This window comes from Saimiri boliviensis, chromosome 3 (assembly GCF_048565385.1).
Source record: "Saimiri boliviensis isolate mSaiBol1 chromosome 3, mSaiBol1.pri, whole genome shotgun sequence".
NCBI lineage: Eukaryota > Metazoa > Chordata > Mammalia > Primates > Cebidae > Saimiri > Saimiri boliviensis.
The window spans coordinates 60,153,018-60,168,839 of record NC_133451.1 but is presented as its reverse complement, the minus strand read 5'-3'; the positions used below and the strand labels follow the sequence as shown (position 1 = coordinate 60,168,839).

The 15,822-nt window shown below is 35.0% G+C and overlaps 1 protein-coding gene across 12 annotated transcripts in view; it reads left to right on the top strand.

Moving 5' to 3' along the window:
* The window catches only part of EPHA5 (EPH receptor A5), a 354,031-nt gene that overhangs the window by 258,854 nt on the left and 79,355 nt on the right, over window positions 1–15,822 (top strand). For 6 of the 12 annotated variants that reach the window (XM_074396211.1, XM_074396216.1, XM_074396214.1 and 3 more), the window contains one exon: window positions 7,768–7,873. In XM_074396211.1, coding sequence (XP_074252312.1) covers window positions 7,768–7,873 — 106 coding nt within the window. The remainder of the gene's footprint in view (window positions 1–7,767; window positions 7,874–15,822) is intronic. The other 6 variants (XM_074396212.1, XM_074396215.1, XM_074396210.1 and 3 more) reach the window with 1 other exon arrangement.

Sequence of the window (15,822 nt, the reverse complement as noted above, 5' to 3'; positions counted from 1 at the left end):
TACTAGATTGTAACATTATTTTTAATAGCAAATGAAAATATTTTAAGATCATACTGCCTCCTAGCTACTAGAGTGAAATCTTATTTTTACTCATATATGTGTACATATACTTACAAGCTTTTTAAAGAATAAGTTTATTATTTGTAGACAGTATCTATTAGATATTAAGTCCCTTTTGATCTTTATGTATAATATTTTCTGAATATAATTCAACAAGAATATATTGAACTGCTATAACATATTAGGCTTTGCTAGGTCCTGAGGAAATCAATATGAGTAACACGTGGAAATTTCTCTCTGTACAAAAAGAAAATACTGTGTTTAATTTTGAAATATGGAATATTTGTTTTGAAAGCCATTTTAGAATAATAGTTTTGCTTATTTTTTAAAATTTTATTTTAATTTCTAGCCATCAAAGATTTGTTTGTTTTTTAACACTAGATGCTATATGTGACTCAAATAATTCTAAGACATAATCCCTTCTTTCTCAAGGCCTATTGTGTAATAAGGAATCAAAGAAGATACACAATGATAATTAAAATAATACTTTATTTTCAGAACTTTTGTATTGTCAAATGAAAAGCCTTTTATTTGTAGTATTTTCTGTAATCACATTAATTTTTTTACTGGGCAATTATTTACTTTATATCATAATTTTGTTCTTTATGTATATTTATTATTTCCCCAGCAAGGTCTTCAACTACTTGAATACAGTAATTATGGTAAACATACAATAAATATATTTGTATTTTTCCTCTTTAAGCTATCAGTGATTTTTTATTTGGTAAGTGATAGTTAAGAGTTCTGGCTTTACTGAGCCATTTGTACTAAGGTAAATCTATTTCATCAGTGAGGTTTGTAAGAAAAGAAAATTATTTTACAATTTACTTGAGTATGCTTTTCTAAAAAGAATTTTCCAATTGTCTGTTCAATTCATGATGATGATGCAAATAATGAAATGTTGACACCTTTTTATGATTTGCTTTTTTAATATAATGTATTATTTACTAATTTATATTACATTTCAGTCATTTGTCAACAAAAAGTTAAAATGTTATGACAGCTTTCATTTTTCATTGACATTTTCTTATAATTCAAAATATAGCCCTAAAATGAAATACAAATAGTAATACAACCAGGAATGCAAAACTATTTTTCTAGACATACTATTTAATGTGAAGATTCTAGTAGAAAACCTCCATTACTCTTTCTCTGCCAAGCTATCGTTTGTTATAACTGTTATCCTCTTCATTTTAATTTTATTGTGCTGATTTTTTACATTATCCCTGTTCTCCACAGCAGTGACAGAAAAACGCATTAACAAATAAGCTTACCATTAATAAAACCATTCAGCCAAACTTTTTAGCTCCTTTTCTTGTTTCTTTTAACATATTTTATCTTGAAGCTTTGAGACTGTCACTGCATCTACCCTAACCTCTACATGTTCGAGATTTATGAGTCACATTTGTGATTCTTCTAATTTTGTAAAATGCATCACTTCCTTTTATCCAACTTTGTCTCGGATCTGTGTAACCTAAATCCTAGAATAATGATATTGGGCTTTATTTTCTTCTTCTTCTTTCCCCCCCTTCTATCCGTCCCCTAGCCCACCACCCCCGACAGGCCCTGGTGTATGATGTTCCCCTCCCTGTGTCCATATGGTCTCATTGTTCAACACCCACTTATGAGTGAGAACATGCAGCATTTGTTTTTCTATTCTTGTGTCAGTTTGCTGAGAATGATAGTTTCCAGCTTCATCCATGTCCCTGCAAAGGACATGAACTCATCCATTTTCATGGCTGCATAGTATTCCATGATATATATATGCCACATTTTATTGTTTTTTATTAAAAGTTGTATTGAGATAACTGTGAATTTACATGCAAGGGTAATAGCAACACAGAGCACTCTTATACACGTTACTTAGTTTTCCCCATGGTAATATTTTATAGAACCATAGTATAATATTACAACCAGAACACTGTCCTTGATAATGTCAATCCACAGATCTTAATCCTATTTTCTTGTATTCCTTTGTATATGTGCATATGGATATGAATGTATATTATATTTTATGCAATTTGGTCACTTGTACAGGTTTGTGTATCTACAACAGACCTCAAGTTACCAAACAATGCCAACATCATAAAGATCCCTTGTGTTGACCTTTTATAACCACACCCACTGCCTTTAAGAGCAAATGTTGTGGCATCACTAAGCCCTGGAAATCATTAATCTGCCATTCATGTATAAGATTTTCACATTTCAAAAATATTTTGTAAATAGAAACAGGCAGTATGTGACTTTTAGTTTGGAATAGGCTTTTTTCATTTAGCATAATTCCCTGCAGATTCATCCAGAATGTGGTGTGTACAGAGTTTGTTAATTTTTATTAACTGAATAATACTCCATAATATGTATGTGCCAAAATTTGTTTAACCTCCATTAATCTGTTGGAGCATGTTAGAGCTAATTATAGTTTTTGCTATTACAAATAAAGATACTGTAAACATTTGTATACAGATTTTTGTGTCAATGTAAGTTTTTATTTCTCTAGGATAAGCTTCCAAAAGTACAATACTGACTTGTACAGTAATTGTACATTTTATTTCTTAAGAAATTGCCAACATGTTTTCCAAAATGGCTGTACCATTTTCCATTCCCACTTGCAGTGGAAGAATGATCTGGGTTCTTCACATTCTTGTCAGCATTTGGAGTCATCATTATTTATTTACTTATTTATTAGTCATTTTGAATAAGTGACTAGAGATATCTCATTATTTTGAAAATCACTGTTAGATAATGATGTTCAACTTATGCCTATCATAATGTTTTTAATGTTTCCACTGATTCCTATATACTTATTTATCAAAAATTATGCCTTTGATTGAGTTACCCATATTAAGAAAGTATATAAATACCTATTGCTGGGAGCAAAATATCCCAAATTCTCAGTCTCACCTGTAGGTTTATAATCTGGCTCTTTTAATTATTTTAACCTTCAATGATGAACTCTTCACATACATAGGTGAGGCAATAAAGTCTAGAGAATATCCATGTAATGTGGGTCTGCAACCAGGAGTGTGAGGAGCAACATGAGGTTAAAAAATGTGACTTCTCAATATATGCTGCCTTAAAATTTCCAGGTATGATGCAAATGTATGACATTTTTTAAAAAGAAACATTATTTACTAAAGAATATTAATTTTTATAATTGATGACCTCTCACCATAGAGTATTACATTACTTCAATATTTTCTTTTTAGTGTTCCCATCACATTTCCCAGCTATTTTTCCAAAAAAAAAATTATTAATCAACTAATTTTTAGCAAACATAAGAAAATGAGAAACATGTGTAACTAAAGATTCATTTTTTTCTTTCTCTCTCTCTCTCTCTTTTTTTTTTTTGTTTTGTTTTTCCTTTTGTGAGACAGAGTTTTGCTCTTGTTGCCCAGGCTGGAGTACAATGGCACGATCTTGGCTCACCACAAACTCCGCCCCCGGGTTCAAGTGATTCTCCTGTCTCAGCCTCCCAAGTGTCTGGATTACAGGCAGGCACCACCATGCCCAGTTAATTTTGTATTTTTAGTAGAGTCAGGATTTCTCCATGTTCATCAGGCTCTTCTCAAACTCCTGACCTCAGGAGATCCACCTGCCTCGGCACTCCAAAGTGCTGGAGGTTCATATTTTGAAGATTAAAATTTTAACAATAGATTGACATGATTACCATAGCTCCTACGTGACCTAAAAGTATTTTTCTCACTCCTAGAAATATCAGTAAGAATGAAAGCATTGACAGTACTCTGTAAATTATTTATTTTCATCTGAGTTAATATAATTAATGATATTGTTGATGCCCTTGGACAAACAAAAGAATAAACAATTCAAAAATCTTGAGAAATCATTTTCTATTAGAAATAGCTCACATATTAATTAATGCATGTGAAAGACTTAATAATTAAAACCTGAAACTGAGGTGGGTGAATTGCTTGATCAGCCTGGGCTAATTGGTGAAACCCCTTCTTTAAAAAAAAAAAAAAAAAAAAAAAAAACACACACACACAAAAATTAGCCGGCATAGTGGTGCATACCTGTAGATACCTGTAGTCTCAGCTACTTGGGAGGTTGACATGGAAGGATCACGTGATCCGGGGTGGCAGAGGTTGCAGTGAGCCAACATAGTGTCACTGTACTCCAGGCTGGGTGACAGAGTAAGACCTTGTCTCAAGTGAAACAAAAAATTTAAAACCCATTAAGGTAGAAAATATTGCAAATATTCTTTAAGTTATTCTAAAGAAAAAATAAATATTCTTTAAGTTATTCCTCACAAAATAGGCCCTAATTGCTTATTATATAAAAATGATCTGATTTCAGAGGTCATTAGGTAAACACATGGAATATTAATGTTTGTGATTTGACATTACTTATATGCATAAAATGTATTAACTTAGCATATTTACAATATTTTGAATGCCATTAGCAATTGTTTTAGTGCAATATATTTTCCCATACAGAGGTGCACTATTTTAGCATATTGTTAAATTGGGTCTTGGAAATTACTAAAAATGAATAATTTGACACTACCAATATTTTATATTTTTTTCTCAAATTTAATACTTTGGCCAATCTGAAGTTACTCTGCTTTTATCCTTATTTCTGAGTAATTGTTCACTCTTTCTTCAAAACTGTATCTGTGAGAGTTCCCAAACTGGCACATGAAGAATGGGAATAATTATTAGACTCAGATCAGAAGGGCTTTTGAATGCTAGACTGAGCATTTGGGAATTTCTTCCAAATGTAATAGGACTCTCTAAAGTTTTTGATCAGGGAAACATCATAAAAGGTACATTTTGGATATCTGATATGAACACATGGAAGGCAGAGAGAACACTTAAAATAATATGAACCATATTCCACCATTTTGATTATACAGGTTTGAATCAAATAGGTGAGTATTGGATGAAAATAAGTGACACATGGGGAGAAACATAAAAGAAACACAAAAATATTAGGTAATTAATGAACAAGCAGAAGTTAAGAAAGATTTAGTGATAGTTCAAAGAAACCAGAAAGAGATCCAATCAGTTTGATTTTTTGGTTTGATTAATTATATGTTTATTTGTTGACATGTGTTTTTGTTAATGCCTTTGGGAGTTGATGTGATGAAAGGACCAATTTTAAACATGTTGATTTTCATGTAACAGTAAAATCCAAAGAAAGAGTTAAGCAGTTTGTTATAAAAATAGAGAGATGTTTTGGAGAGAAACAGGGTTAGAGATATAAGTTTGTGACCCTTCATATCCCATGAAGAAATAATCAGAGAGGGGAAGAAAGAAAGAGAGGGGAAAAACATAGACAGAAACAGAGAGAAGTGAAAAGGATTAGGAGTGAGCATCCATGAAGAATCACTCATACGTGGTTGTTGGGAAGAGAATATGAAGCCAACAGAACTGACAAAGCAGAACTTCACAGAAGGACAAAGAAAAAACAGTTTGTCTGATGCCATAGAAACCAAGAGGAAGAGAGTTTTCTATTTAAGGTATACATTCAGCTAAGTCAAACTCCTTATATGGGGTGCAGGGTACGTTAAATGCAGAAGTATTCATTGCATGTGGCAAATATCATATGATGCATGGAATTCAAAGGCAGAAGAATAAAAAATTTCACAAAGAATTTTTAAATGTTGGTTCTTAGATGAGGCTGGTTTCAGATACGTCTGTCAAGATGCTGACAAATAGGAAACATAAGAATGATAAACAAAGAAGGAGATTATAAGCATAAATAATATTTACTATTTATTTAAGGCTGTCAGTAGTTAAAGCTCTATGCTAAGTGTATTACATGTATAATCTTTATCTTAGCAAAAATATAATGATCCAGCAAAATTATCCCTATTTGAGATTATGCAAATGTGACTTTAAAAGGTTAAATAATTTTCTTTACCCGTATGTATAGTAAATGTCGGACCTATTTTCCAATTCGGATTGAACTAACCCTAGTAAGTTTAGATATAAAAATTTATGTCCCTCTAAAGGTGATATCTACCAAGGTTTTTAAGTAGGAGAGTAGTTTATAAGGCAGCAAAACTCTCCCAGAGGGAGATCATTGCTAAAGTTTAGCATTTCTCAAATGTGAGAAGTGGGAATGGATTAATATACAGAGCAAATGAAGAAGACTCATTACAGGGATGATTTTACTAGGAAATTAATAATAGAGAATTAAGGTATTCAAGCAGCAGTTGCAGCCTACTCAAAGAACATTGAATATCTGAGTGTAGTCTGCATGTTTTGTTTTGTTTTGTTTTGTTTTTCTAGAAACAGTGCCCTCTGCCAAAAAGAAATTGAAAGAGAGAAAAAAAGCAGTGGTGGAAATAATCGAAGTTTAGAGATTAATAAAGCAGATCTTGGGGAAAGGGTACTAGCAATTCAGAGCATAGTTTTTTTCCTACCTAGTTTATACTATAGCCACTAACTAAATTTCTTACTACCGACTTTAGCGTCAGAGAATAGGAGAAAACAGGAGAAAACTTTTGTACCTATTATGCAAAAAGTGAGAAGGTAAGAGCACATTATATTGCAAATAATGGTTTTGCTCAAACCAGACATTAATAATATTGGGATTTAAATACTAGTCTAAAATAGTTGAAAATAGACCAGTACAAGAGGGTGGTCAGAGAATCACTTAGTTTTGATTAGAAAGAATTGAGAATAATGTGACTAAAATAGAAAAGGAGGTGTTTGGAGATCCAAAACTTGTGGTAGGCCAAGATCTGGTAAGGGGTTGTGAAAAACAAAACATGGGTTCTTATTAATTTCAGTGACAATATTTGATACCATGGAGCTGAACTAGTGCTACTCTGAAGCTAACAAATTGATCATGTCATTAAACAAGAAGCATGCTAGATATTCTATGGAGAGATTCTTAAGAAGATTAGTAAAATTTGTTTTGCTTTTAGGTGTTTTATTTTAATCAAGATGAGTTATCAGCACAAAAGTAAAATTTATTTTCTTATTTTAAGTACAACTACCTAATCATGTCCATATTCCTCTTAGGATGGCAATTTTATGCTAAAATATAAAACATTTAATCTAAATCTTTGTATTTAAAAATTAGGTGATGTAAATGTATCTAATCTTAAGATAGGTTCTACTTTTAAATATTTGCCTTGATGTTTTTCAAAAGGGGAATTTACTTATGAAATATACTTACTGGTTATATTCTGCTTTAAATTGTGTTTTTATAATAGTATTCAGAATGATGATACTGCATTTTACTTCAATGAGGTCATAATGACACTATTTTGGACTTCAAGCTATGTCTATAAGGAAAAAAACGTCCTATCTGGGTTCATCAGATTTTTTCTAGAGAACAACAGAATACAAACTCCAAAAATGTCAAATCATATATACCTAGCACCTTGTATTTAGATTAAGGTGTTTGACATCGATAAGTAAGTTCCATTTTAATTTGCAGACCTGAGGCCCCTAGATGAATACTATACAAACAACATGCATTCATTTTTTATGGTGACAAGGAAATAATCAGTGACTTAGTGATGCTCTCAAATCTCTATTTGGAAAGTAAATATTTTCTACTAAAGATGGCTTTTCAATTACACACTTATAAAAAAGAATATTAGGGGAAAATCTCAGCCGAGTGTGGGTAAATTGCTTAAATCATGAATTGATTACTGTCTATTAAGCAGCTTTTATTTTGAATGCATTCGATCACTTTAACCACAAGCTCATTTTCTGTGTCTCTTATCAGCAGTTGCAGCATCCAGTGATCAAAGCCAGATTCCTATAATTGCTGTGTCTGTGACAGTGGGAGTCATTTTGTTGGCAGTGGTTATCGGCTTCCTCCTCAGTGGAAGGTAAGAGAGGAAGCTGTGATTCTGAACTTTTGCAGCTGATCTCTTCCTCACCTTGATCTGACCATTTGGCTGTTGAGCACATCCCAAAAGAAATCAGACAAGCAATATATCAGCAGATAATCTCAATACATGATGCAATTCCTAAGCCTTGTCTTGTCCATATTATTGATAGTTTTTAAGCACACAATTTCTCTTTTTAGGTAAGCTCTTTTTATAAGATCTGTATTAATGTGTTATTGTTTATTTGGTTAATATAGCTATATCTCTTTATATTACACAAGTTTTTTAAATCTAAATGTTATTTGTCTCTCTAAAGTATATATGGTTGCCTTCTACAAGTTTAATTGGTGTTTGGGAAAAGCTATGTCTGTGCTAAGTATATTTTTAAGTAATAAGACATAATTCTAGTTAGCCAGCATTCTATCCTAACAGGGTGTTGTACACAAAGCAGAAATTCTGGCAAATAAGCCACTTGGAAAATGATCAAACCTTTTCACTGAATGCTTTTATTTTCAGCTTCTAAGTGATTTCAACCTGAATACATCAATTATAGTCTATACTGATTTGAAGTGAATTGTATTGACTATTATGTCAATAGATACATGAATATGTTATACATTACATATCCACATTTTTCATTTTATACTTAACTCTTATTAGGTAGAGTCCTAACAAGAGTTTTTCTAGGTGTTTCCTGACATTGAGCTAAGAATAATCAACCTTCCTAAAAATAAAATAAAGTAGAATAAAACAAAATAAAGAAAATAAAACAAGAGTATGCTGTTTTCCTCCAACAAACATATTTTCATGTATTTTTAAAATCCAGGCCATTGTTCGAAGGTATATTTAGTAATGGGAGCTGTCCATTTGAAAATTTATTTTGGTGTTAGATCATTATAGAAATTTGACGAAAGTCTTCATGGAAATATTTATTTCTGACCAAAAAAGTGAAAGTGAAATATTTATTTCTGACCATAAGGTCCAAAAAAAGTCAGAAAATCAATATTCATATTGATTTTGTTATGTTCTACTCATTTATTGTTGAATCTTCCGCACCTATTCAACTCATAAATATCCAGAATTGGGCACTTTTCAATGTACTGCATATTGTGTTCTGAAAAGATTTATGACTATATTTTTAAATTACAGAAGTTAGCAGTTTATTTTCATAAAATATTGTAAATTCCTTTGAACATTCCCTTATTGTATCTGAAAATTCTATTTCTTCTGGTTCTTATTTATTTGAGTGTTTGAAGTTTTCTTAAGAATATATGTAATAATTCATTGCTTACTTTTAATGTTAGATTAGCATTTATGTACTTTCAGAATTTCCAGCTAGGGGGCAGTTTGTGTTCTGTTGAGGACAATTAAGTCCATTCCAGACAGGGATGGCTCTCTAGTGCTCCATTGATTTCATCTCTCTGAAGTCACCTGGGGAGAATGCCCAACCTATATTCCTGCTTTCTGGAAGTTAAACTGATTTCACCAGTCTCTCATGAAAACTTAGCTCAAATTTTGATCCAATAGTATAATCAAGGTGCATGAATTGCAACTAAGAAAACTACTATGTGACAATGTGTCTTTTACACTCCAAATACAGATAATGCCTTTGCATAGCTGATTTGTAATGCCATTTTGATTCTTCTGACTAAGAGTTAGTTTCTTCCTTTCTAATACATCAAATAAATGTTAGTTATATTTATGGACATGGAGGTTATAAGAAGTATTGTTCTGTCCACACTTAGGGGAAATAAATATAAAATTAAAAAAAAAACAAGGTCTAGAATCCAATGAATCTGTATTTTTGAGAATTTATTAAAAGATACACATGAAATATAAGATATATTTGTTGTAGACTTAGTACAGTGAATTTACCGGTGACATTTTTGCTATGGATTCTTGATTATCCTTATGTGGCATCATTAGCATTAGACAAAATGTTTGAAAGAACAATCATTCTACTTACTATTTGGTAACAGAAGGATAGTATTATTTTAGTACATACCCACACACATTCATACAAAGTCACCCACACACACTGTATTAACTCTCACACTGCTATCAAGAATTGTTGAAAATTGGGTAATTTATAAAGACAAGAGCTTTAATTGACTCACAGTTCCACATGGCAGGGGTTGGTCTCAGGAAACCCACAATCATGGACCTGTTCACAGGGTGACAGGAAGGAGAAATGATGAGCCAAGGGGGAAGAGAAGCTCATAAAACCATTAGATCTCATGAGAACAAATTTATTATCATGAAAACAGCATGGCAAAAACCATACCCATGATTCAGTTACCTCCACCTGATCTGTCTCTTGACATGTGGGGATATGGGGATTACAATTCAAGATAAGATTTGTGTGGGGACACAAACCCTAACCATCTCTCTCTCTCTCTCTCTCTCTCTCTCTCTCTCTCTCTCTCTCTCTCTCACACACACACACACACACACACACACACATAAATTCTATATATACCTGAACTTGCTGTTCAAGAATAATGAAATTTTAGTATAATGTCTCATTTGTACTGGAATCAGATCTATGCTCAAAAGACATAGCTTCGTTTCCTGCCAAATTCAAGCCTTGGTAAGAAAATTTTGAACATTTTGTCTAATGAAAGTATGATTGCTTTTAAAAACGTCAACATCTTAGCAATTAGTACATTGTTCATTCATTTTAAAATTCATTCCTAATCCAATTTAATTTCACAACAGTTTAAGATACTGACAGTAGGAATTTGCAATTGAAAAGACAAGACATTTCACCAAAAACAAATTTGAGGCTTAGACTTTTCTACAAGCCAATGTTTTGTGTGAAATTTTAATTGCTTTATTTTGTCAAATGGAGTTTCTTGACTTTCAGGGGGCATTTGTCACACGATAGAAACATCTTTGGCCATTGTGTTTACACTTCATGGACAAATTATTTTATATTTTTATTATATAAGTACAATTATTCAAAAGCTAAATGATATGATTCTTGAAAGACTTTTTTTTTTTTTTATTTCACTTAAGGCAGTAAACTCTGTAGCTTGTTTGTACCAATTCAGGTTGTAAGAAACCCTGAAGTGAAAGATTGTCCTGAATTATCTCAATAAAGGTTTATTAAATAATGAAATGTAAATGAATCAATGTGGCCCAAACCTCACATAAATTTGGGAAATTATATTTGAGTAATAGAACATCATTTTAAAAAGATTGTCCTAGGAAAGATGTAAAGATGTTGGATTATATATCTTTCTCTCTTCTTTCTGTGCCAAAATATGATTGATTCACACACAGACACAGACAGACACACACACTGACATTTAGACTACCATTTCACTTTTAGCTTACTCTTAGCACTTTCTAATCTCTTGAATATGATATGATATGCCAGATATTTGCTCCTAGGTAACACATCTATTAAGTAAAAATAATTGGACTCATCATTGGTTAAATAAGTTAATTTTATTTTGATGTATTGCCAAATATTAATATCACCTGTATGTAATATTCATTGACAATTTATATCATGATTGGGCCCAAAAGGAAATATATCTTGAAGATCCATAGTCATTGAAAATGTGTATTTTTATTCGGACAAAAAAAATTGCAAATTATGACACACTGGATACTATGAAACTAATCTAGTTCAAAGAAAAATATCAAATTTTAAAAATTCTAAAATACACTCAAGAATGAAAAATAAATCAAACAGAGGGTTTTTAATCTTTTCAGGCTTATGTTGATTATGCAGAAATTTTTTGGAATCTTCCTACCCAGACACAATTTAAAATAATTTCTAGCATCTATCTTTAAGGAAAAAAATCCTATTTAACAAAATGGCAAAGAAGTATAATATGTTAGATTTCTTGACAATTTTAGAATGTGTGTGATCTTCCTTTTTAAATATGTTAAGTAATCCTGGGGCATTTTCTGCAAGGTTCAAACTCTCTTCACTGTTTCCCATTAATCTTTAAATGTTTTTTACAGGATTATAGAACAGTTGACATGCTTTTCACAAACTATGAGCTAATCATCTTAGGATGGAAATAAATTAAGCTTCTTTGTATGCACAGCATATTGTAATTGCTCTTTAATCTTTTTCTTTTATCACTAATGACATTGGGCATTGATAACTTTCTTGTGTCCTAATTTTGTGGAGTTGATCTCTTATATGTCCTATTTTACATATTTCTAAATGTTTAATTGACCAGTCTTTCACCAATGAATATCTTCAGTGTTTTCCAGTTAAATGTTTAAGAAAGTTTTTATTGTATTTTCCTCCTTTTAATCCTTTAAAGATAATCATTGATATAAAGTTGAGTTTTTTTATTTATCTGTGGCTTTATTTCAAACACAGAGTCTAAATTCTGAAAATTAACTACTGAATAGTTCAGAGGCTGATAAAAAGCTTAAAGTAACAGGATTTAGTGGTATAGACTTACAAAGAGAAACATCTTTTAGTGTTCAGAGCAATCTCTTTTTTGAACCTTTCTCAATGAAATCTTCATTAAGGGATTAAAGAATATGTTGTAATACTTTGTTTCTGATCACTGATTTATTATGTGATCCTGAATTTAATTCAATTTCAAGCATGCAGAGCTTCACTTTTTATATTAAACTAAGTCCACATACACAATTATAAATAAAAACAGACATTGCACACATATACTCCCATTCTTGTTTATACATGTTCTTGCATATAATAAAAATATGTAAAGCTTTTTGCTAATTCTAAAATCAGGAAATGAAAAATCCAAAAGTATCTCCTGAGGAGGAAGAATAATTCCTTTATGCTTGTTGGCCTTGTATATGATTTTGTCACAGGACCCTTAAGGTATTGCTTTTCCAGCCAGAAGCCTCTGTGGCCAGGGGCACCTTTGCCTGAGTTTTGTTCAGGCCTGGTGGGTTCATTCTGCCCACTCACACTGGCAGGCCGCACTTGGCTCATGTTACGGGCCTGAATCCCACAATTGTCAAGAGCAAGCCAGGCACGGAGCAGTGAGGGGTGTGTGAATGAGTGAGCACAGGGTCTGGCAACTGAGTACAACCAGGCACACTGGATGCTGCAGAGGGATGGGCAGTTCCAGGTGCCAACACAGGCACTTGATCCATGTAAGCTTGCAACTGAATCAGATGCACTGCAAGCAGCTTTTGCTGTTGGCAGCCATGTGTAAATGAGGGGAATGTGGTGGCATCTAGAAACTTGGAGATGCCAGAAACTGCAAAGCCCCAAAGAGGATGTCACATCCCTGACTTGAGGCACCCCTAGGTCTGGGGTCCCCAAAGGGTTGCCATTCTTCTCTCCTTCTCATCATGTGCAATGTGGTGAGCGTAGCAGGGGGCATGTTTCAGCCCTGTTTGTGTTACAGTTATTTCAGTGTCACCTCTCAGTGGGTCCAAAGTTCTTATCTCATGTCCAGGAGGAATGAGGGACACAGACAACTGTAGGATGAACAAGGTGGAGGGGAGCTTTATTGAGCTGACAGTACAGCTTTAAGGAGACCCAAAGTGAGTAACTCCTTTCTGTAGGCAGACCATCCCAATGAGTGCATCTGTCAGTGGGGAGGAGACCCAGAAGTGTGCAGCTCCTACTTGCAGGCTTGTTGTCTTGACATCTGAAGCCGTTGGTGGAGAACAGACCCAGAGTAGGTAGCTCCTACCTGCAAGCAGGTAGTCCTGTCATTTCCTCAGGCTGGCTGAGTCCAGGATTTTTATGGACTTCAGAAGGAAGAAAGTGTGTGCTGACTGGACCATGGGCAGCCATAGGCAGGCCAGAGAAAGCACCGTAACTTCTCACTCCGGATCACAGAACTGAGAGCTCAGCCCCAGGCTTCAGGCCATTCCTGGCTTGAAGGTGGGGCTTCACTGGGGACCCTTCCCTTTCTGTCCAGGAGCCTGTCTGCCTCCTGCCACCATCAACATGCTGTCCACAGCACCCAGGCTGCTCATGCAAGCCCATGCTGAGCTATTCTCAGCATTCCCTCAGCCTCTCCCCTGTGCTCATTGGTGTCCAAAGTTCAGAGGGAGCCAAGGTGGCAGGGGACTGGTGTGTCAGTGCCGCCCCAACTGTGCACGCACCTAGCTGGGTCACAGCAGCACCTGGGCTTGGCTTCAACTTTGCTCTAACATCAGAGTGGTCACCAGGAACAGGGAAAGGTCAGGTCCTTCCAAACCTGCATGGGCAGGGGGGCTTTTTGGCCCCTGTAGAATGCAGGAATGCTCCGGTCCTCAGCCGTAGCTGGGTGGCTGCAGTTGCACCCAGGACGGTGGGGCTTCTGCCCTGCCAACTTGGAGGGCAGAGTGAGGCTCCTACCTACTCCCAGCTCCTGCTGGTTCCATGGAGCACACAGCCTAGGCCATACCTCCCCTGATACAACCAGCTTCTTTGTGGCTGCTGCTCCAGACCGGACACCACTGCCATCAATCCCCCCTCTGAAGAGGTACCTCTAACTGCCATTAGGATAGGAACAATGACTACTCTTAACTGCTTCATGTTGATAGGGGGCATTGTTTTGGGGAAAACAGCTGTCAGATCTCTCTCAGAGGCTTATGTAAGGGTCCCCAGTGAAAAGGGAGCCATCATCAGAGGCTTCCATTGGGTAGCCTTGGAATTTAATGGCCTCTAGAAAAGAAGAAACCGATTTTACAAGATTAAGTGTGCATGGACCAAATATGAGTATTATACAAGGAGGAGTTAAAAGGAAAAAATATATATATAAAGTAGACTATTTTGAAAAAGAATGTTGTGGCTAGAGATGTTTCACTCTGGTGAAAAAAATTAAATCTTCTATGAGGGTAGTTAAACTTTAAAATAGAAATAGCTCTTTAGGGAAGTAGATAGTCCCTTGGGAGTTCAGAATTGAGGAGGCCTTGACAAAAGTGTTTTATGGTGAGGAATAGAACAAAGGTGAGAACACTAGGCAAGAGGTCTCTCCAACTACAATTAAGAGTTTGGGAAAAATATTGGGTTAGATGTTTTCCTGAGATGCTCTTCCCCCTCCACGAGCTTACTAAGAGAGGAATGGGAAGCTGTATTGGAGAGAACTGAGAGACCTGCTCCAGTGTCCAGGAGGAGGCCCATGGTCCACCTTTCTCCCTTTGACTTCTGAACCATCAGAGCCAGGGAGAAGAACCTCAGGACTCATCAGTTTTGCTGGACCATTTGGACTGGACCCAGTGGTTTGTGTCCAAAGACAGTCCAATCTTCAGTGGTCCCCATGGCAAATTGGACAGGGCCAAAGTGGCCTCCTCCTCCTATCCAGGCAGTCTTTCCTAAAGTGCCATGGCTTGCCACATTTGTATCAGTTAACAGGTGCATCCAAGGGATTAGGGGATTTGTGAGCCTGCAAGGCAGCAATTAGAGCCTCTGCCTTTTTCTTGTGTCTCTTTTCTGTCTCTTGGGTCTCCTCTTGAATCCTGTTGTAAAAGACTGAAGTGGTCACTTTCAGGAGGTTTTCTAAGTACTATCTGGTCCCATGGCCTGTCTTGGCAGCTTCTTCCTGATATCAAGAGCTGCCTGAATAATGAACTTATCCTTTACGATCAATTGCCCCTTGACTGAATGAGGAGATAGAGATATGTGCTTTACCAAGATCTCTCTTAGCGTTTCCAGGAAGTCAGTGGGATTTTCATCTAATCCCTTTTCTACCATGCTTGGATTAATTGAGAGGCTTAATCCTAGTCCATAAGGCCTCCAGTATACACACATGAAAGTGCTTCCTCTTTAATTCTCTCATTTCATCATTGGGGTCCTATTTAGGGTCCTCCAGTGATACTGCTGTTATTCCAGTGGAATAAGTCTCATCCCCTTCCCTGAACCTGTATGACATGCAAAGCTTGTCCCCGAAAAGTCTCTACTGCCGGCAGGGTGGCCTGCTTTTCAGTGGTAGTCAGGGTCTGATTCCAAAGTAACATAACATTCTTCCACGTAAGTTCAATTACTTAGGTTAAATTCTGGA